This window comes from Aphidius gifuensis, linkage group LG6 (genome assembly GCF_014905175.1).
Source record: "Aphidius gifuensis isolate YNYX2018 linkage group LG6, ASM1490517v1, whole genome shotgun sequence".
Classification (NCBI taxonomy): domain Eukaryota; kingdom Metazoa; phylum Arthropoda; class Insecta; order Hymenoptera; family Braconidae; genus Aphidius; species Aphidius gifuensis.
Genome location: NC_057793.1, coordinates 8,751,176 through 8,773,150, shown reverse-complemented (window position 1 = coordinate 8,773,150; position 21,975 = coordinate 8,751,176). Strand labels below are relative to the sequence as shown.

General features: G+C 26.9%; 1 protein-coding gene across 6 annotated transcripts in view; it reads left to right on the top strand.

Annotated features, from left to right (window-relative positions):
- The first annotated feature begins 5,634 nt into the window (after nt 1–5,634).
- LOC122859355 (transcription factor collier) overlaps nt 5,635–21,975 on the top strand; it is a 52,562-nt gene continuing 36,221 nt past the window's right edge. For 5 of the 6 annotated variants that reach the window (XR_006374340.1, XM_044162847.1, XM_044162848.1 and 2 more), the window contains exons 1-6: nt 5,650–6,570; nt 12,265–12,418; nt 13,453–13,516; nt 15,610–15,665; nt 19,734–19,807; nt 21,015–21,083. Coding sequence is in view for 4 of the 6 variants with exons in the window: in XM_044162847.1 (XP_044018782.1) it covers nt 6,500–6,570; nt 12,265–12,418; nt 13,453–13,516; nt 15,610–15,665; nt 19,734–19,807; nt 21,015–21,083 (488 nt within the window). In the remaining 2 variants the exon portion in view is untranslated. Of the gene's footprint in view, nt 6,571–12,264; nt 12,419–13,452; nt 13,517–15,609; nt 15,666–19,733; nt 19,808–21,014; nt 21,084–21,975 lie in introns of all 6 variants that reach the window. The other variant, XR_006374341.1, reaches the window with a different exon arrangement.

Below are 21,975 nucleotides of genomic sequence, written 5' to 3'. Positions count from 1 at the left end.
ATTAAATTCTCTAACCATAGGCGAATAAATATAAAAAGCTTCGATTATACAATTCAAAAAAAATATATATATTTCAAGTTATAAATATATTCTAGAATAATTATATTAAATGAAGGGGAATATAAATTTTATTCAACAATAAAAACACCAAAATCTGCTTGCTGAATTTCAAACAAATATTATAGAAACTGGACATTTGAATTCCATTAATCAAAGAATAAAAAGAAAAAAAAATTAATTCAAAATTCAGCTGCAACAAAAATATATATTTATACATTAAATTAATATATTTGTGACCAACAGGGATTGAAATTTCAAAGCTCTCAAGGAAACCTTAACGTAAAAAAAAAAAATGACGTAAAATAAATCTTCGTTTTGTCGAAATGAAATCGAAGTCTTTCCAAATTCCTAGTCGCTTACATATGTCATAAAAGGGGAATAAAAGATGGTTTCACATATCCACATGGGTCACTATGCGGATAAAAATTTTTTTATATTTTTTTTCGAAACTAGTGACCCGTCCTTTTGTGGCTTATCATTAATTCAAGTGAACGCAGATCCTTTGGATATAAAAATAATTTAGTTTATGGACACAGAAGCGACAAAACATAAGGGATGAAAAAAAAAATTTGTGCGTTCTTTCAAGATCGAAGAAAGTAGAAAAAAAAATAAATAAAATAATATAAAATAATAACAATATTGTGTCTAAAAAACTAGACAATAGTAACGAGGAAAAAAAACTGATAAAAAAAATTTATAATGAATGAAACCTGTTGTAAAGACTCTTATGTATGAAATATTTTTTATATATAAATTTTTTATTTTTCTTTTTCATTCTGTCAAAATGGGGCACGAGCCATAAAATTTGATAAATAGATCCTGTCCAGTAGCGCATCTGTGTGTAGCCCAGGGGTACCTTTGCCACGTAAAAATTAAATTCACCCTACTTGGGATAAACTATCGCGCCCCTTTGTGACTAAAGAGGATGTCCATTATCATTATAATCGTGCATCGATGCGCTGATCAGCTGGTATTGTCCTGCCAAATGCTTGGTGGTAAGAACGAAGAGACCATGTAACAATGAATTGTGTATATTTGTAGTATGTAGTTTGTATATATGTATCTGTTCATGTACAGATTGAGGGTATAAAATGCTTAAGGCACCTGATGATGTATCCATACAAATAGACACAGATTTTGACCCTACCTTCGTAATAAAAATTCTATTCTAAGACAATTTAGCATCAATTGAATTATTAATTGACAGATATTAATCTAATAAAATAAATAAATAAATGTACAAAAATAAAATTATAAATAAATAATTTTTTTATATTTTATAATGTATTTTAAAATAAAAATTCAAATTGATTTAATTGATGTAAATTGATATAAAAATATTAAGGTAAATTTTAATTTTAATTAATTAAAATAGTCAATTTAATTTGTCTGTTAAAAATAAATTTTTCTCTATAAAAAAAATAAAAACATTGGATAATTTTTTTGTAAAAATATTGCAATTACTTTTTTTATTTAGTACAATTTATATAGAGCATAAAATCAAACAAACATACACTGATACTTGAAGTGAATAGGACGATAAAAGTAACAAACTTATTCATAAAAATTATATTCTATATAAAAGCTTGTGATATCAAACACACATGTTCTATATTCTTGGGTATATTTTGGGGATGATGCGTGCTATAAACCCCCTCAAGCATCACATATGCCATGTACCCTTCAGAATAAAATACACACACATATTTATAATTTTGACATTTTAAAATGATGCACTTCTACCATCAAGCAAAGTGATAATATAACAGTATATACAAGTGCAGAAACACGCCTGCCTAGTTTGGCCTTTTTTTCTTTAGACAATAAATTTTTTACTATTATATATACTCAACCAAAAAAAAAAAAAAAATCACCCTAACAAATATATCCTACAAAAGGTACTGTCACGCTGAATATAAAAATATTAATTGTCAAACTCAATTGTATATATTTTAAATAGAAAAAAAATTATAAATTATACAAATTACATAATTTAATTTACGCAATAAAATAAATTTCATATTTTTTTTTTTTCATAGGAATAATAAACATTTAAAATAATTTCTTTAACTTATTGTTAAATCATATTGTTTAATTTTATTCTAGAAAATATATAAACAAGTATTAGAAATAATTTTATATTTATAAATATAATGAGCTTACAGCTGAGGCAATTTATTTTATTTAGAACTTAGAAGCCATAAGGTATGTATACGTTAAATATTTATATGTAGGTGAAATACACCCTTAAACCATGCATGTGATTGGATTTTGGTTGGTCACTGACGATGTTCATTTGACATCGGGGTATTTATCACCCCTTAAATATATACGACATGTATATGTATGTATTTTCGATTGGATTATCCAAGTTATTTGAGCAAAGTTAAATGACAACTTGATGCTGATCCAGTGTACTCAATAGTACATAGTTACTATAAATTAATAAAGACGTATATGGATTTTCAAAAAATCAATATAGTAAGACAATTTTTTATAATGTTTATATTAATTTTAAAAAAATGTATAATAATTATTTTAATATCACAATTTTGTTTCGAAAAAATAGAAAAAAAAAAAGACTAGAAATGAAATATAAACAATTTTTTAATTAACAAAATGATTAGAAGAAAATTTGTAATATTTTCGTATTTTTTATTTAAACGAGCACATTGGCGCGCTACGCGCGCCTGTATCTATACCTTCTATAAGGTTCATTGTTCATTGATTTTATAAACACAAGTATTATCATAAAAAAAAAAGAATGAATAAATTGACGAAAAATTTTTTTAATTTATTTATTTACACATAAATCACACATAATTCACACGTAATTTTTAGTCTAATAACATCAAGATTGAATGTTTACTGAAAAAGTTGTGCTACCTTAATATGTCAATTTTAAAAAAAAATATAAAAAATATTTTAAAAAATTTTGTTTTTGAATTAATTCTTCACACATAAAAAACACATAATTCGCAAAAAATTTTAAGCCCAATTGCATCGAGATCCGATGATTATTGAGAAAGTTGTGCTAGCTTAATATTTGAATTTTTTAAAAAAATGTAAAAAATGAAAAAAAAATTTTCTTTCAAATTTATTTCTTCACACATAAAAAACACATAATTCGCACAAAATTTCAAGCCCAATTGCATCGAGATCCGATAATTATTGAGAAAGTTGTGCTAGCTTAATATTTGAATTTTTTAAAAAAATGTAAAAAATAAAAAAAAAATTTTCTTTCAAATTTATTTCTTCACACATAAAAAACACATAATTCGCACAAAATTTCAAGACCAATTATTGCATCAAGATCTGATGAAAAAACATATAAAAAATATCAAAAAAAATTTTGTTTACTCGCTTTTTTTTGTTGTTTTTTCGTTGCTAACGAAATAAATAAAAAAATAATAGAAAAAGGCAAACAGAAAGAAATTTGTATGAGAGTAAGTAAGAAAAAAACAATGACCAATCAAATGTCCGGAAGACCGATGATGTTTGTCCTTTTTATATTAGGATTCAAGACTTAATTTTGTGATATTCATACAAATTTGTTTCAAAAAAAATATATAAACAATTGTTTTATTAATTTTGGTAATATATCTTTTAAATTTTTTTTATTTATTTTAAAATTGCCAATGCAAGTAGATGGATTGATTGGGCTGTCTCGAAGTGATGGCACTGCCATAAGGCGACAATGTTACAGGCCGTTGGGCAGTAGAAAGACATCCATGAATCACTCAGTTATATGTCCTATACATCAACAGAGACACACATATGCACATGTGCAAGTTAACCAGATAAACCAGGCTTGAAAATAAAATACAAAAAATAAATTAAAAAAACAATGAGAATGATACAAAACATTTGAAATGTCAACCTAGAAAACCGGTTTGGCACGCGTTCATTCGGAATGGGTGTTAATGAGTCAGGGTTTCATCAAACCAGATTATTTCTCTGATGTCAAATAAACACTAAAAAAAAAATCTAATTTGTAGATTATTACATTCTTTTTTTTATTATTATTTACCTTGAATGATTATCCATTTTTGAATGGGATATCTTGAAACTATACTTTATGTATACAGGGGAATTTAAAAAAAAAAAAAAAAGATCAAATTACCCGGCACAAAAGGCATTATCTTGACTTGATAGACTCTGGTTCTAATGCTTCTTCAATGGTCAGGGGTTCTCGGTAAACTTTTAACTGACATCTTATCCTTAACGTTTTTATTATAATTTTTTAATCTCTTTAAATTGTTGAGAATCACTGTTGGACGTTTTATATATTTTTTTTTTTTTCCCTCCTAAATTTGCAATTGCTACTCACAACCCCGACCATAAATTTATTCAAACAAATTCTATAATTACTTTTTCGTTGTACGATGTCTTGGAAAAAGATTTATTGCTATCATTTTATATATCCTCTTGCCTTTAGCATTTTTATTATATTTTTATTTCTTCATATATAACATCCAAACATTTTTCGAATTTCCGGCAAAAGAATACTTAAAGTGTTTCTAAAAATTAAACAAAAAACTGTATAAATATAAGATTGAAGATGATTTTTTTTCTTGAAAAAACTTGTATAATAATTTAGGAGAATATATTGGAAGAAGAGCATCGAGGTCACTTGAGAAAATAGACTACGTTTGCAAGTGACATTTACCATAAGAGACGCATTAGACATCGAGAAAAAGAGTTGACCATTGATTGTTCTATGCAGTATAAAAAAAAATCCTGAGGGACAAATCAGTGTAGATGTATTCTTGGTATACTTGATTGTTCAACAAAAACTGGGACAACTGCCAGACTGAATGTGGTGCTTTCCGATCCCATCAACATGTCATGATCTGACACGAGAGAATTAGTGACATGTTGACTGTTACCTCACGTGTTCCAATGTTCTAATAAGAAAAAAATACTCTGCACATACAAACATATCGATAAAACTAACATAAAAACAACTACCCTTCTAAAATGGTATAAATTTATAACCGGTAAAAATCATCATTGAAACTAGTGACAGTTATAAAAAACATTTCTCAATCCATCACAAAATCCATATATGATACTATCAAAACTTTCTGCAATTTTTTCTAGTTTATATTTTTTTTTTTAATCAACTACTGAACATAAATAAATTGTCAATTGAAAATCGTTACAATTTGAATGTTTAGCACAGAAAAAAAAATAATTATATTGTAAAAATTAGACAATGAAAATTTGAGACATCTTGCGAAAGGTTTGGAGATATGAAAATTCTACAACTGTATTTTAATTACAGAGTAACACGACATCCAGCTCTGAATACGGCAAAAGCCGGAGTGATAAGCCTCAACAATTTGCCGTTAATGCGCCACTGTCTGTGGCATACAAAAATGGGCGTATTAAAATGATAATAATGTTGATTCACGATTGGTAAACTGGTATAATTTTCATTGGTTCACCATCATATGGATGTGATCATTGTATGTAAAATGTTACTGCGCAGACATGTTTATAAACCACGCCTTTAGTTTTCCCGACCCCACGGGACTCCTGTGCAAGTCGTTCTCACTGTCCACTGACACATTCGACAAGCGGCGCCGTAACGGGAAGCAACGCGCGGCTGGGGACTTTCAAATGAGACATAAGTCTCTCTTTTATCATACCAAAAATTGATCGGTTAAAAACTAAATTAATCAACATCGTTACACCTGTCTTGGCGGTAAACTTTAAAAGAATAATTTAACAATACAAAAAAAAATAATAATAATAATTAAATTTACTAACAAGTGTTATTGAAAATTTACTGGAAAACTGTAGTCAGCTGGTGCTGACGGCAGTTGGAAAGTCAGTCGGAAAAACAACGTTAAACTAAAAGGACGAAACGTAAAAAAAAAAAATACTGTGCGTGAGTGAAATAAAATAAAAATCAAAAATTCGTGTTAATAATTTTTAGCTTAAATAAATAATCAGTGCCGAGAACAAAAATATTAGTGTTCGAGTGATTTAAAAATTAGTAAATTGATTAAAAATTTGGATCTTTAATTAGAACTTAAAAATAAAATACAAAAAGTGATTTTTTGATAAAAAAATAAATTGAGTTTTAATAAGAAAAATAATTAGTGAATTGAAAAAAAAAAATACTATGATTTAGATATTGTTGTAAATTAATTTTTGTTTAGTGAGATATATATAGTTTTAATTGAGTTTAATAAACGGCTTCATCACGAGGTCCGACGAGTGGAGCAGTCTCCTGCCCAGCTCCACAATTGTGGGTGCTGGTGGGACAACATGGTTAGGACTGGGTGCCGGTGGTGGCGCCGGTGCAACAACTGGCAGTGGAAGTCCCGTTGAACTAGATGGACATTGGGGTAGAAAGTTATATGGTGCTAGTGGTGCACCACCACCTCATCATCATCCAAGAACACCACTTGTATTTGCACCACAAGACATGAGACAAATACTTAAAGAGGAACCTATAACACGTGCTTGGCCACAACCAGCTCTTGCTGACACAGCAACGTAAGTTTAATTTTCAATTGACAAAAAAAAAAATTGCTCCATATTCATGAGACAAAATTATAAATAAAATATTACTTTATGGTTATTTAAAAATGTCGATTTTCATTCAAAATAATAATTTCTAAACTTAATAATTTTTTATTTTAAATTTCAATATTTCGAAATTATTTTTATTTGCCGTCGGAAGATGTCAAGTCAATTTTCATTTTTCTCATCAAAAAGCTCTTTAAAAAACTAGATGACAATTTTTTAAAATCCTAATTTTTTTCATACTTCGATTAAAGAAATTATAAAAATTTATTTTTTTAAACTGTAAATAATATCGTTTTTTTTATCGAGTATTGAATTTTCTTTTTAAAGTATCAAATTAAAAAGTTACAAAGCGATATGAAGAGAAGGAGAAAAAAAAAAAAAGTAAAGAGAAAATGAAGTAGCAGAGGGTTATATAAGACTGGAGGGCGAAAGCACACCATGATATTGTTATAGATTTTTATGCGACGCTTTTAAACGCCTCGTCGTTCATTGTCAAGTAGAAAATGAAAATAAATGTACTTTTTAGTTTCTCTATATCTTTTTCATGGTTTATCTTTTTTTTTTTTTCTTGTATTTCATTTGTAGTTTTTTGCTTGTATTATTTGCAATGACATTTTGTATGTTTGTTTTTTTTTTATTAAATAATACGTTTGTCAAAAAAAAATAAACTGCACTTTGTTGCATACTACTTGCTTAAGGTATTTGTATACAATGGACTAGCGAGTTGGTCGAGCTGGTCTTTGAAGAATATTGTAAACCGATAGTAAAAAAAAAAAATATACAAAAATCAGAAGTAACAACACGGGGTTCTTGCTAATACAATACACATTATTGCTTTTTAATGAAAATGCAAAGTCATTTTATCGGCTTATGCACCAAACAACGGGGTATTCATAAAAATTCAAAATTTAAAGAAAAAAAAAATTTCAACAATATGCTTGTCAAGATCATTATTCATTTCTTAAAATTTATTTACTTGAAATATTTTTCGACATATTTTTTTTTCTTTTTTTTTTCACAACTACAATAACATGAATATTTTGTGATTATATTGTTAACTATTGAAATGTCAAATATATTTACACGCCTTAATTTTTATTTTTATTTTTTTTGTATTTAAATTCACCGTGACGATATTTTTTGAATTTTCTTTTTCCGTGATTTTTGTATTTATAAAATATTGAATTTTTTTTTTATCGAGAGAAAATTATTAATATTTATTTGTATGTTTTATTGAGAAATTTATGACAAAATGCCACAGTAGCAGGGATTCTCAACTTAATATTTTTATCGATTTTTGTATGCCTAATATTTAACTCGGTTATTTTTGACTCAAAATAAAAATGAAATTTTATCACTGATTAATTTTAATATTTAAAATTATATTTATGATATTTATTATTTATTTTTCTGGTCAAATAAAATCTCAGATATTTGAAAAATTATATTTGTCAAGTTTAAGTTGCTAAAATTTATAAAATATATTCAAATTTCTGTTTAAACAATAATTTATAGTGTTATTTTTACGAAATCGTTATGATACGGAGACATTTACGGGCTTCACACACAATGCAATCACTCCTCCACACAAAATTGTGTCTATGTTTACCGTAAGTTTCCCCGTAACCTGTATAATTGTCCCCGTACATTCCTCCGTTTACTTTGTCAATAGCGCTACCGATATTTTTGATAAAAAATAAAAAAAACCAACAAACTTTTGTAATAACAAAATCGATTTAATAATAGTTTATCATATTCATTTCATAATTAATTTATTATTTATTATTTATTTTTTTTAAAAAAACAATTTTAAAATATTTTTCATTTTCATTTTTATTCATTGGTCATTATTGATAACATCTCTATAAGGAAATTTAAGAAATTTTCAGTGAATATTTTTTTGACTCTACAATTGCGAATTTAACGATTTATTTAATATTTTATTTTAATTGTGCGTACTTTGTTAATTTTTAATATATATCATTTCGTGTTTATACTCATCGTATGCTGAAAAATAATTCAAAAACAAATAAAAATTCCAAGTTTTCAGTCATTAATTTCGAAATATTTTTCATAACAATTTTTTGTTAATATTAATTACTTTATTATTAATAAATATTGTAATGAAAAATATTTCAAAATTATTTACTGAACATGATTAATATAAAAAAATATGGTAATTAATGTCCCGAAAGTCAAATTTAAAAGACACAAAAAAAAATAAATAAATAAATAAAATTATATTCAGATATATTACACATTGCTCATTATCTTTGGATGCATTATAAATAGTGAATTTTGTGTGTTGCGGTTATTGCAGGTAGGGTGTAAATTGAAGTATAGCAGTTTTCCAGTTAACGTATATAATAACTATGATGGCACATGGGTTTTTGAGTACATATAATGTACATATATATTTCTATGTATTGCATAACATTCATGCAATGCATTTTACGCGAATTTATCGTAATATTACCCCAGCGATTGTTTAGCCCTAACTCATTTTCGAAAACTACATTCACGTAAATATACACGCGTAAAACACTGTTTGTAAATTTCATAAAATTTATATAATATTAAATTTATTTAAAACAATTGTTTTATTTATTATTAATATACAATAAATAAATAAATTTAAAATAACAAAAAAGCCAAATTTAAAATAGTTTTATATCTGTTAAAAAAAATTAAAAAAAATAAAAATAAAATTATTTGATCAATTTCTGATTATCCAAAATAATTTACACAATAATTTTTGTTATCAGTGAGGCAAAACGATCAAGAGAATATTACACGCGCACATTTAAATTTTAAACCATGTGCTTTCGTTGCCTGAAGCGTGTTATCGCGTTCTGGTCAGTTAGATCGTAGTGATTTTTTTCCGCGGATTGTGGCACTTCATTTATATGGTTTTTAGGGGTTTAAAAAAAAGAGACAAAAAAATTAAAATTTCAAAATAAAAACAAGAGAGAGGGTCAAGAGGTAAAACCACGGAAATCGATAAGCCCGCGAATTGACCACAAGGGCAAATATACGTTTTCGAATTGGATTGTATATTAAACCAAATGACATTGGAAATATCGTTATCAGTTCACACTCAAAATTCTCATCAAATATTAGTATTTTTCTCTCAATTTATTTATCATTATTAAGCTTTATTGTGGATCGATAAATACCGCGATATTTTATCCAAAATTATCAACAAAAAATTGAGTATTTGTCTACTTTATTTGTCATACAATTAACAGGTTTTTATTCTTGCTATTAAAATCAATTAAGAGGATAATTATTATTAATTATTTTGACTGTTGTTGGCTATTTTAACTTTGCAAAAATTCAGATAATAATATTCAAAAAAAAGTATTAATACAAATGTTAATATAAAAAATTTCTGCAGTATATAAATATTTTATTTTTCATATATTTATTTAAGCACTTGCTTTTACTTTTGAGATTGTTAGAGTGTACATATCATAGGTTAAACAGGTGTGAATAAAACGATAACCATAATCCTACTTGAATATACACAACACACACAACTAAAAACATAAATATACCTTTGAAGTTTGTGGTGTAAAATAACATTAAAATTTGCCTCTTATTATTATCATTTTAAAAATACTTAAACAAGCTGCAAAATTATCTAAAAACATGTTAGTATATATATCCTTTAAACATTTAAATATTATATATACATACTCTGGTGTTTTGAATTTTAATTTCTCTTGTAAAATTTATAGTGAAAAAAAAATAATAAAAACAATGCTACAAAATGCTACAAAAGCTTAAACAAATTTGTGACAAAATATAGTGAAAAAAAATGATATTGAATGATGAACACCTGGTACAATGTGTTTGGCGATTGTGATAGGAGGCTCGTGTATATTATATATAGGAATTAAACAGAGGGTCATATACACGGGACAAAATAATCGGACGTACCGGTGAGTTATGGGGCGCGAACCGGCGACCGGTTAATCAGCCACCGATAATTATCGACACGGGTAGTACATCACCCCCATCCATTGACAATACTTGCTCATCCTTTACAATGCTACTATTCGTTGTCCGCACACGTTCAGCAGCCCCCGGGTGATCCTGACTCTCTACTACCACTAATATTATACACCAAATTCGCATATATAAATCCAACACCCTTCTACAATATACATACACATATACGCAAACAGTTCTGCCGTGACAAACGCATCGCCGATACCATCATTTATTTTGCAAATGTGCTGCAAAACTGCTGCTATTCATTTTCGAGGTAGTCGATTCAGTTTTTCGTTTGGGAGGTCTGGATAGGTCGCGAGAATCTCGTTTGCCTGTGGCTTTGGTTTATCGTTTGCATATATTGTCAAATTTTTTTTTTCCCTCTTTTATTTACCTCCCTTAATCCCACCCGCTAAAATGAACACTTATATATTAATCAATTTATTCATCAAATAATTTTATTTTTTTATACACGCATCAATTTAATTATTATTTTTTTTTTATTTTTTTGAATCAATACAAAGTGGAGATAAATTTGTGAAAAAAAATATTTTTATTATTTTTTCCTTCTCATATTTTCACAGCTGTAATTTACAGTGAAAGTCAATTTTTTTTTTTTTTTTTTTTTTTCTTTCTTTTTAAAGTTACAAATAACTTGGATCATTTATTTTATTTTTTTTTTTATATATAAAAAAGTTGTTGTTTTGACATTTGATAAAAAGAAAATTTAACGATAGTTTTGTGTATTTATTTATTTTTATTTTTTGAAATATATTTCACCAGTTTCCCTGGTAATATATAAAATATGTACAGTTGTTATATTCTATGAAAAGTAGCATTGTAAAAAAAAAAAAAAAAAAAATGTATATAAAAATTTCACTGACCAAAGTCTTCCCAAGAGACAACTTTTTTTTTTCTAGTTTTTTATTTTGACAGGTTGAAAAATTGTCACCAAATTGTTTCGTTGTTATGAAGGTCTATTTTATTTATCTATATACTTACCTATGCTACATTTTTTAGTTTTTTTGGCCTGTTGAATTTCGTGACATACGACTGGTTGTTGTTATTTATTTTATTTTTTAATATTCTTTGAAAAAAATGACAAGAAAGGCCCCAGATATTTGAAAAACTTTTAAGATCAAATATCCCAAGAGATTTCGAAGAATCTTAAACTCCAAGGTTTGTTTCTTTTTTTTACATGGAGTTCCAATAAATTTACTACTTTTCTTTGAGAATATTTTACATCTATTTTATTATTTGTCAATGAAAAATAACAGGAATCTATTTGTGTAACAAATTGAAGCAACAAAATATAGATATATAGAATCTTGGATAGACAAGAATGTTTTTTTCATTCATTTTTTTTTTGTTTGAAAGGGTGAAATTTGTAGGGGTCTAGAGTGGACTGTGCCATTACTCAAAGATGGCAGTGTAGAGTCCAACATCCCTAATCTCAGCACATGAGGCTTTAATGGGATTTTAAGGCGTTGTAGCCACCTGAGCGCCATCGTAGCGCTTCGACCTCGTTTGTCTTCCTTTTCATTCCTTCCATCTTTACATAGAGACATGCTTATCCTAAACGTGATTTTTTTTTTTATTCTTATTGACCAAAAGATTCACTGTAATCATCTATCTAATAAATACTTTGTATTGTTTTTATTTCAGAGTTGGTATTGGAAGAGCAAATTTTGAAAAACAACCACCTAGTAATCTACGAAAAAGCAATTTTTTTCATTTTGTTATTGCTCTTTATGATCGTGGTGGTCAACCAATAGAAATTTCAAATACATCGTTCATTGGATTTGTTGAAAAAGATCAGGTAAGTTTTGTTTTTCATACTTATCCAACATTTAATTATAGCATACAGACTATCATCAAACCATTTCTCGGCACTTTGTCATCAAAATCAACGAAAAATAAATTCAAAAATTGATGACTATCAACTTTTTTATTTAATAAAAACAAACACTAAACACAAGTATTAAAAATTTTAAGTTAATTGCCACTATTTAAAATTGAATAAGCCAATATTTCACAACACTTTTTCAATCAAGCCGGATTCTTATCACCACCAAAACATTTTTTAGATTGTTGAAGCGTGCGCTCTTAATAAATACAGCATTGTGAGGAACTTCCATTAATGTTTTCAGTAAAGATAAGCAAGGATATCTATAGCTATCTTCTTTTGAGGTCCTAGATAATATATATATCAAGTGCAATAAATTATAACTGACGTTACAAACCCACCTAATCACTGTCGGTAACTTTTTAACAAGATAGATTTAGTACTAATGCGTTCAAGTCAAATCTTTATACATAAAAAAACTTAATAATTTATCAAAAAAATTGCATATTATTCATTTTTTAAAAATATTATAAACGCTATGTTAAAAAATAAAGCATAAAAAATTATTAAAATCATATTTGTTTTACAAAAGATGCTATTTTATTTTTCAAAGTGATCACTATGTAAAATACTAAAATTTTATTATGAAACGTAAAAAAATGAATTATTATTATTGAGTAAAGCAGGTTAGATAGAAGGGATAACTATTTTTAAAATTACATTATTTTCCATATGGTTGACTATGCACGCACAGCTCGTCAACACAAGAGAAACAGATAATTATGCATTGCACGCTAAACCACGATAATGACGTTGCTCTTACATGCACATCATAGAAATTAATAATTAAGGATTGAGATAAGCATACCTTATGTTATTACCTGACTATTTAATTAAATGAAAAATATTTCAATTTTATTTTAAATCATCTTTTTATTTTATTAATAAAATTTATGAGTTTATTAAAATAAAAAAATTGATGGAATAATTTGGTTATTGTATTGCAGGAAACTGATGGACAAAAGACAAATAATGGAATTCAATACAGGCTTCGGTTGACTTATGCCAATGGTAAGTTAATTTAAGTTGTCGTGTTTATGTTTTTTTTAAAAAGTTTTATAATTGAGTACCTTGAAATTCGTAAAATACTTGAAGAATGAAAAAATTTTTTTATTGATTCATATGGCAAATACCATATAATAGCCAGTCAACTTGCTAAGCGACAATGAAGTGTCATCGACATTCTTTGTGAACACTTATTTCATTTTGCAGGTGATAGTAAAAAAAATTTTAAAATGACTCGTGTGGCACGCGGTGCCGATCACCCAAACAAAGACATATTTTATACGTTGATGGATGTTTGCCGCTTTGATAAAAAGTTCAATCTTTCTTTATGTATCACGGTGATGATGGACTCTAAAAGTATTTCTTGATAGATCGATTTCATTAAAAATTATTTGCACAATGCCGACAGAAGAATTCCAAAATATTTAAGATAAAATATTATAAGAAATTTTTTTTTTTTTAGTCTAGAAGGTTGTGTTGATTTTCTTTCGCGAATTATTTATATATTTATCAAAGCTTTTACCACGAAATTAGAAAAAGCTTGATGCAAAAAAAAATTGATATTTTTGTTTTAGCTTTACTGTAAATTTTCTGAAAAATATTTAGGGGTTTATTTATAAATTTTTGTAACTATTAAATTACAAATTCAATTGATAATTTAGTAATGAATTTAAAAACCCAATTTCATTTGGAATTGTTGAATGATTGTCTAATATTTGATGGAAAATAAAATATCAATGAATATTTCGTTTGAACATGATACTGTGTATAGTATCAATATTATACGAACATTTTAAGAAGCTTTGAGTCTTTTTTACTTCGATGGAAAGCCAGCCTCCATGATTCCCTCAATCTTTTTCTTGAATTTTATTTTTTTTTTAATCTTATATTTTACTTTTTTCTTCATTTTTTTATATTTTTTTTTTTCTACCATTTTTCCGTCTCACTGATACTCCCATTCCACAAGCAATTTTTATTTTTTTTTCTTTGTATTTTTTATTCTCTTCTACCAGTCAATTCTATTTTTTTTTTTTGGCTTTTTTTTATTTCAACGCTTTTTATTTAATTTAAATTTACCATCATTTAATCAGTATAAGATTTTTATTTTAACAGTTTATCGTGATCGTTGAACGCGTTGACATGTTTGACGACTTTATGAACATTATAACTCTGTGAAAAATACAAATTTATATATTATTTTTGGAATCTTCATAAAGCAATAAGAGTCATTCAAATATTTTTATTCTTCTCTATTGAAAAAAGATATTAAACACTTAACCTTTTTTTCTATAATTAAATAATAAATTCTAAAAAAACAAATCATCGAAATGTTTCGCCATGACAAGTATATCTTTTTATTTTTTGTGTCTGTCACCGGGTTTACTCTTTCATTCATCACGTTTCTCCATCATCAATTCAAGCAAAAATAAAAAAATACATTATTACAGAGACGAATAAGCTGAAAGCTTTGTCTGTTGTTTGCGGAAAAATTACAAGTATCTTGAGTAAATTGACATTAAAATAAAAATAAGCCTCTTTTAAAGATCGATAATTTTAATATTATTGCAATATTAATATTAAAACTAAATTCTTTGTATAAAATTGTCTAGTGTCTCAATTTCTTTTTTAAAAAGCAGAACAATAGTAGATATTTTTAGAAAAGTAAAATGAATAGTTCTTGTCTGTAAAGGTAACTTTCAGTAAGCCATGATGGTTTCTTGAGGTAATTTGTGGGCCAGTTTCGATCGGGATATCGTAATCCAATGGTAACGTTATGTGGTGAGCTCATATATACACAGTAGTAGTGATCGTGTGTGAGTAAGGATAAAAATACCCGGAAGGTCTTATTTTAGGATTACATGGCTTACGCGTTTAGGCGAACCGAAAGCCACCAAAGAGGTAACTCCATCAGCGAACATAGGTCTATACCCTAGATTACTCTTTTCATAAATATTATTAAAAAATAAAAAAAAAACAAAAATAAGCAAATAAATAAATCAATTAATTTACAATGAATATTATTCAAAAATTAATAATAAATTTAATCAATTTCATAATTAAAATGAATTAAATGATTGAGTATATAATTTTTTTTGCAGGACACATTCAAGAACAGGATATTTTTGTGAGGCTCATTGATTCTGCAACAAAACAGGTAATGTATATTTAATATTTGCAATAAAAATAATTTATTTAAAATCATTTCAGTTGTAAAATGAAGATTCTATTATTCTCATTGGCTATTGAGACACGCAAGTGTTTTTTCATGAAACATTATTACTCTAAAAATAGGAGAACTTAATTTTTCAAAAGGGTGAATTTAGTCCCTTATTTTTCTCTCATCTATTTTATATTTATTTTTTACTTAATATGTATACTCAATGAATCAGGATTTATTTATTTTTTTCATACAAGCAACCATCGTGTTATCTTTGACACGTGGCTGATAGTAGATACACTTAATCCCTTTTGATTATCCACGTGTTACCAAAAATATCTTGACAACTTTATGGTGTTTTTAAACAACAAAAAAATGAACCTTAATGTGTTGAAAAATAATCGGTTGATAAAATAAAATTATATAATTCTTTGATTTATATTTTTTTTTGTATATATAGTGTGGACAGTTTCAATATTTAAATATAAAATTGTCTTCAAGTTACTTTCTTAAATTATTCTTGTGGTCGATGTACCGTGAAACTTCTATAGTCAAGACATTTTAGTAGATTAAATCATCTTGGGGGTCGTCGTGTCTATCGTTTACGTTGTCTGGGGTCTGACAAAGGAAGCGTAAAAGATTTGGAAAAGGATGATGAGGGGGCTAAAGAGAGATACGGAATACTGATGTTAGTTTTAGCTGATTAAATTACTATGTTCTTATTGCAAATTCACTTTCCGAATCATTTTAAGATTTATAATTGTTAATAGTATTATTTAATAAATTTAATTATTAATTTTCAATTTAATATAAATATTATTTATTGTTTCGTAATAATAAAAACATTTCTCTTATTATTTTTTCAATTTTACATTAGCAATATTTTTAATAATAATAAATATAATTTTTAAATTGAAAAATAAACATACAAAATTAACATTGAAGCTGTAATGGTTATAAATCTGAGATAATTGGCTACGGTTCAGTTAAAATCAAAATAAAAAAGTAAAATTTTTTCTATTTTTTTTCATACATCTGTTGAAATCATAAATTCACCAAAACTATATATCATCTAACAAAAAATTTACTACTATATTATTAAAAAACTTCTCAGTATTTTGCATCAAAATTTCATACATATATAAAGATAAAAAAAAATAATTTTCCCATATCACAGCGAGAAAAAAATATGTGAGAAATTTTCATATGTTAAAATCATTGTTTATTGATCGTCAAAAATTTTCTCCATCGAATATTACAGATATAATACTGTTCCCCATATTAATACTGAAATATTAGTGTTTAATCATATAGATCAGAGAAATAATAATTTAATCTTTCATAGATAAGAAAAAAAAAAAAATGAGCCGATTGGGGTTTTCCTTGCTGGTGTTCACTCGATGCCAAAACAAAAAAAAATATATATATACATGGGGTTAAGGGTGCAGAGGGGTAAAGAAAAAAAAGGCAAGAAGGGGAGGGAAGGGGGGAGTGTGTGTTGTATTTTGGCGGGGTGTATATTTTGAGGGGTTACTCTCAACTGACACAACAGATTCCCATGGGATCTGAAATCGATTCGCGATGGAAATCATTACTGGTGATTTGAATGACTATCTCATGAATTGATCTTCAATCTCTCCACCTACGTCTTTAAAAACTTGCATATATCTCTACTATATCTACACATTTATTTACTTTTTTTTTTCTCCCCCTGCAAAACCAGTTATCATTTTCATCTATTTCAAATATGGGATGAGATTATTTCATTTTTTTTTTTTTTTTTTTCTTTTAAAAACAACATAGACATTACTCTCAAACTTTATGTTTATATATATTTTTTTTTTTAAAGAGTCTTTTGATTTCTTTTTATGGAATAAAATAGTATTTTAAAAATTTCATAATATAAAATTTAGATTTATTTTATGTCAATCAATCAGAGCCAGGAAAAACACTGTTATATTTTTATTTTTTTTTTTTCATTATCATTATTGTGTATATATATATTTTTTGATTCATCAGCAATTTAAGAAACCGGTTTATCCAATTAATTTTTAAAGTATCATTGAGAATGTCATAAACCCATCCACGGTGTGCATTAATTGGAAATAAAATCAATTGAACATATAATCTAATAGTATCATTATATTTACTTGTATATCACTGAATGATTTTTTATTTTTTTCTTGATATATTTATTGTATTCTTCATTTCCGGTATTATAAAGCAAAAAAAAAAATAAATAAATAAATATGGAGTCTTAAAGACATTGATGTCAATCGTGTAATGAGACTTGAGCACCGGTTCAAGTCGAGCCATTATTAATCCACGGTTAGTAATTCCCGTGGGAATTAAGTGGTGATGGGGACCGTAGTGTACCTTATGGGACTTGATAAGATAAGTGTGCCATCGAAAGAGGGCCCCCGTGGGGCAGTTGCTGACTGGTTGCACCCTTAGGACATTTTTATTTTTTGTCATAGCATCTTATACTTGTTAGCTTCATCATCATGTTTCTGACCTATCTTTAAAAATACACTTTGAGAGTTACTCATGATCCACATGGATTTTGTGGTTGTGATTTTTCCCCTTGGGTAAAAACTATATAGACTTCAACTATAGAGACTTTTCCTTTGAGACTAACAACCCAATATCACGTTGTGATATCCGTCGGGGAACAAATATAAGAAAACTATGTATTCATACTGTTTTTAGAATGAGGTACCCCTTGGTATTCACACTTATGGGAATTATTACTGACAGAAAAATTAAGCACAATATTCTTATGGGATTTTATATTATATTCAAGACAAAAATGGTAACTTTGTTAATTTATTTATCTCAATTATTTAGCTAAAACCACGACTTAAATGGGAATTTATTCTAGACAGTAAAAATAAATTTGATTCAATTTATGATACATCATTTAAAGACATAATTGTAAATAGAAAAAAGTAGTAATGAAATAATAAATTAACCAGGAAAAAAATTCTAAACATGGCTAGACTGGGTGATCATTTATCCGCAAGTCGTAAAAATATATATAATTACATTTGTACTGTTTAAATTTATCTCAAAAAATTACCAAACATGTGTTGAATTAGTTGAAAGCTTGAAAAATAATTTAATGGTATAATTTCAAAATTTTATAATTGAATTTTAAAGATTATTTTTGAATGTGAAATGAGATTTGTAATTATTTATATGAAAAATATTATGTTAACGTAATTGTAAATGGGAAAAAAAAAAAAATGACTGATAAAGTTTATGTAAAAATATCCATTACGTCCAAGCAATTTTGAGCTTTCCCTTATTTTTTTCTCACCCCAATTTATCATCCTCTTGATTTCCATGAAACTTTGAGGCCTTTTGAAATTTTTATAACCTTTGTTTTACTCATTTCAAAATAAAAAATGGTTCGTTTACTCAGCCCAATTCAGTTACTTTATTTTCATAAATATTTTATGTACTTTCAACAAATTCACAATACTCAATTACCAAGCTTTTTGTTTTTTTTTTTATGCATCGTTGGGTAGAGACGTAAAATTTGAAAAAAAAAAAAGTATATGTAATCAACCATAATTGTCACGATTCATAAACCAAAAAACATTTGATTTTACATAATTGTTAAAAGGGTCTAAATAATAAAAATTCATCAACAAAAATAAAATTGTTTTTGTTGTTGTTGTTGTTTACAATTGAATACAACAAGATCAAAGTCACATTAATGTTTTCCCTTGAGTTTTTATTCTAACCTTGATAATCCATAAACATCTTTAGGTTTTCATTTGGTTTCAACAAAAAAAAATATATATTCACCCTCTATTTATAAATACATGAATACAAGTATCTACAACGTGTTGTCATTAAATAAAAATCAATCAGAAGGCTTCGAAAGAAGCTTAACGGATTTGCTTGCAACACCCAAAGCTTTAAAGGGAATCTGCCAATTTGATCATGCATTCATTTATCTTATTTTTATACATTCAATTTTTATAATTATTAAAAAACAATTAATTATTATTATTTACTAATTTTAATATTGATTTTTTTATTTTTTTATAATTACAGGCAATTATGTATGAAGGCCAGGATAAAAATCCCGAGATGTGTCGAGTATTGTTGACCCATGAAGTCATGTGCAGGTAAGATTTAAAAAAAAAAAAAAATTATAATTATTTATAAATGATTTATTTGTTCAATTAACAAAATATACGATCAGAGTATTTTTAGAAAATTGAAGACGCGTGTCAGGGTACATATTATATATAAATTTGAATTTTCCGCTTTTTTTTTTTATTAGATAGTAAACTATAAACGTAACAAGGCATATATATATGTATATGGGGTGCAGGCACACCAAAACTCGACGTACAAGGTTCAAATATAGCTGAGTCATTTTAGCCCAAGGGACTTTATATGCATGGGGGGTAAAGCGGAACACATTCCCTTGGGTTCTTGGGGTTGTTTTTTTTTTCTTGACTATACTGGCCTCAAAATGAACTTCTGACATTTATTTCTGTTGTAGAATGCTTCTGTTTTGTTTTTAAACTAGTTCAATCTTTTTTTTTAAATTGTTTATATATTATTTTAAATAAATACCATTAAAAATTTCATAAAATTATTTTCAAAACACTCTCCATTATTATGGACAATTTTTTTTATAATAAGATATAAATTTAATTTGAAAAAAATCATATATAACGAAAATTAAAATTTTCAATACTCCGGTGGGTTATGTGCAATTATTAGTTAGTGTAATTTTTTTTTTTTCAAATAAAATGTCATATTGTTTAGTCACAATACTACGAAATTTTATCATAAACATTTGTTCATCTGTGTGAGTGAGCAGGGCTGCCAACACTACACGTCGAATCTCCACAAAACATGATTTTGTTGGGTTCCAATGTAAAACGGGAAAAAAACAGCCACATCAAATTTTTCTATTAGAATTCTAATAACTCCGTGAGTTTTAAAGATATCGTTTTCAAAATAACGGCGATTTAAAGATCAAAATAAAAGGAAACTTTTAATTAGTCGGTGCAAATTGATCACGCTTACAGATAAAAAGTTATTTAATATTTAAAAAAAAAAAGAAAAAAAGGTTTTTAACATTTTTGGCTCTGGCAACTTTAATAATTATTTGAGAAAAAATCGAAAATATACAAATTAAAAAGATTGAAAATACGCTTCTTTTGGTTCTAACACGAAGTGTCTCTGACAATTACTTAAGAAATGAGAGCGTTTTTTAATTTTCGGTAGACTAATCCAATACGTAGGTGACGCGAAGCGTCCCACCTACGTAATATGAACTTATTAGATAATTATTTGTATGTTTTTTAATTTTTTCAGTCGTTGCTGTGATAAAAAAAGTTGTGGAAATAGAAATGAAACACCAAGTGATCCAGTTGTAATCGACCGGTGAGTTTTTTCTAAACTATTATTCAAAATTTCATTTAAATTTATATCGAGTGTTGTGATTATTAATAGGATATTTACATAGAGTTAAATACCAGGTGTGTTGTTGTTGAAGAAGATCAACAGTCGAGTCTACAAATACATACGTATATCTAAGACGAAAACAGTATGATGTATACACGTCACACGTGATAGCATAAAATAGCACTAAAAGTGCAAGAGAGCCAGAGAAACTATCTTAAATTTTCTTTGTAGTATCCTTAAACTTCATTTAGTATATACAGAGTACATCCATACTGCTTGGTATCTGAATAGAGTAGAAGAGATAGGACATAACGAACGAATGAAGAAGTCCCCCATGGGACATTCAAGACTCAGATAGTTTTCATATATTGTATATATAGTTAAACTCAACTTTTTAACACACATGATAATGTAAAAAGCAAATGTCCACTAGTGTCTATTATTAACAAATATTATCTTGTTAATTTTACAAAATTAAGTTGACTTTTTTTTTCTGATCAAACTAAAAGCTCGAGGTAAAAATTGATACTCTTATAATTTTTTTTTTTTGTCTCCATCAATTTATGAATTAATAACAAAAAAAAAAATAAAAAAAATATTAATCACTCAGCTGTCTGATGATAAAGCACGCACACCCAAAGTATATGTAACATTTAGCTAACTAGGGCTATGATGCAATATTGCAACTGTAGGTCGCGTGTCAACTAAAACATTTATTCCCCTTAATATTTTTTTTTTGTATTGACGACACACACACGAGGCCTTACTGATTATTTTTGTATATATATTTTACTCTCCCTCCTCTTCCCTGACTATATACCGCTTATCAATCGACCATATTAATTTTTTTGTAGATTATTTTTTTTATTTT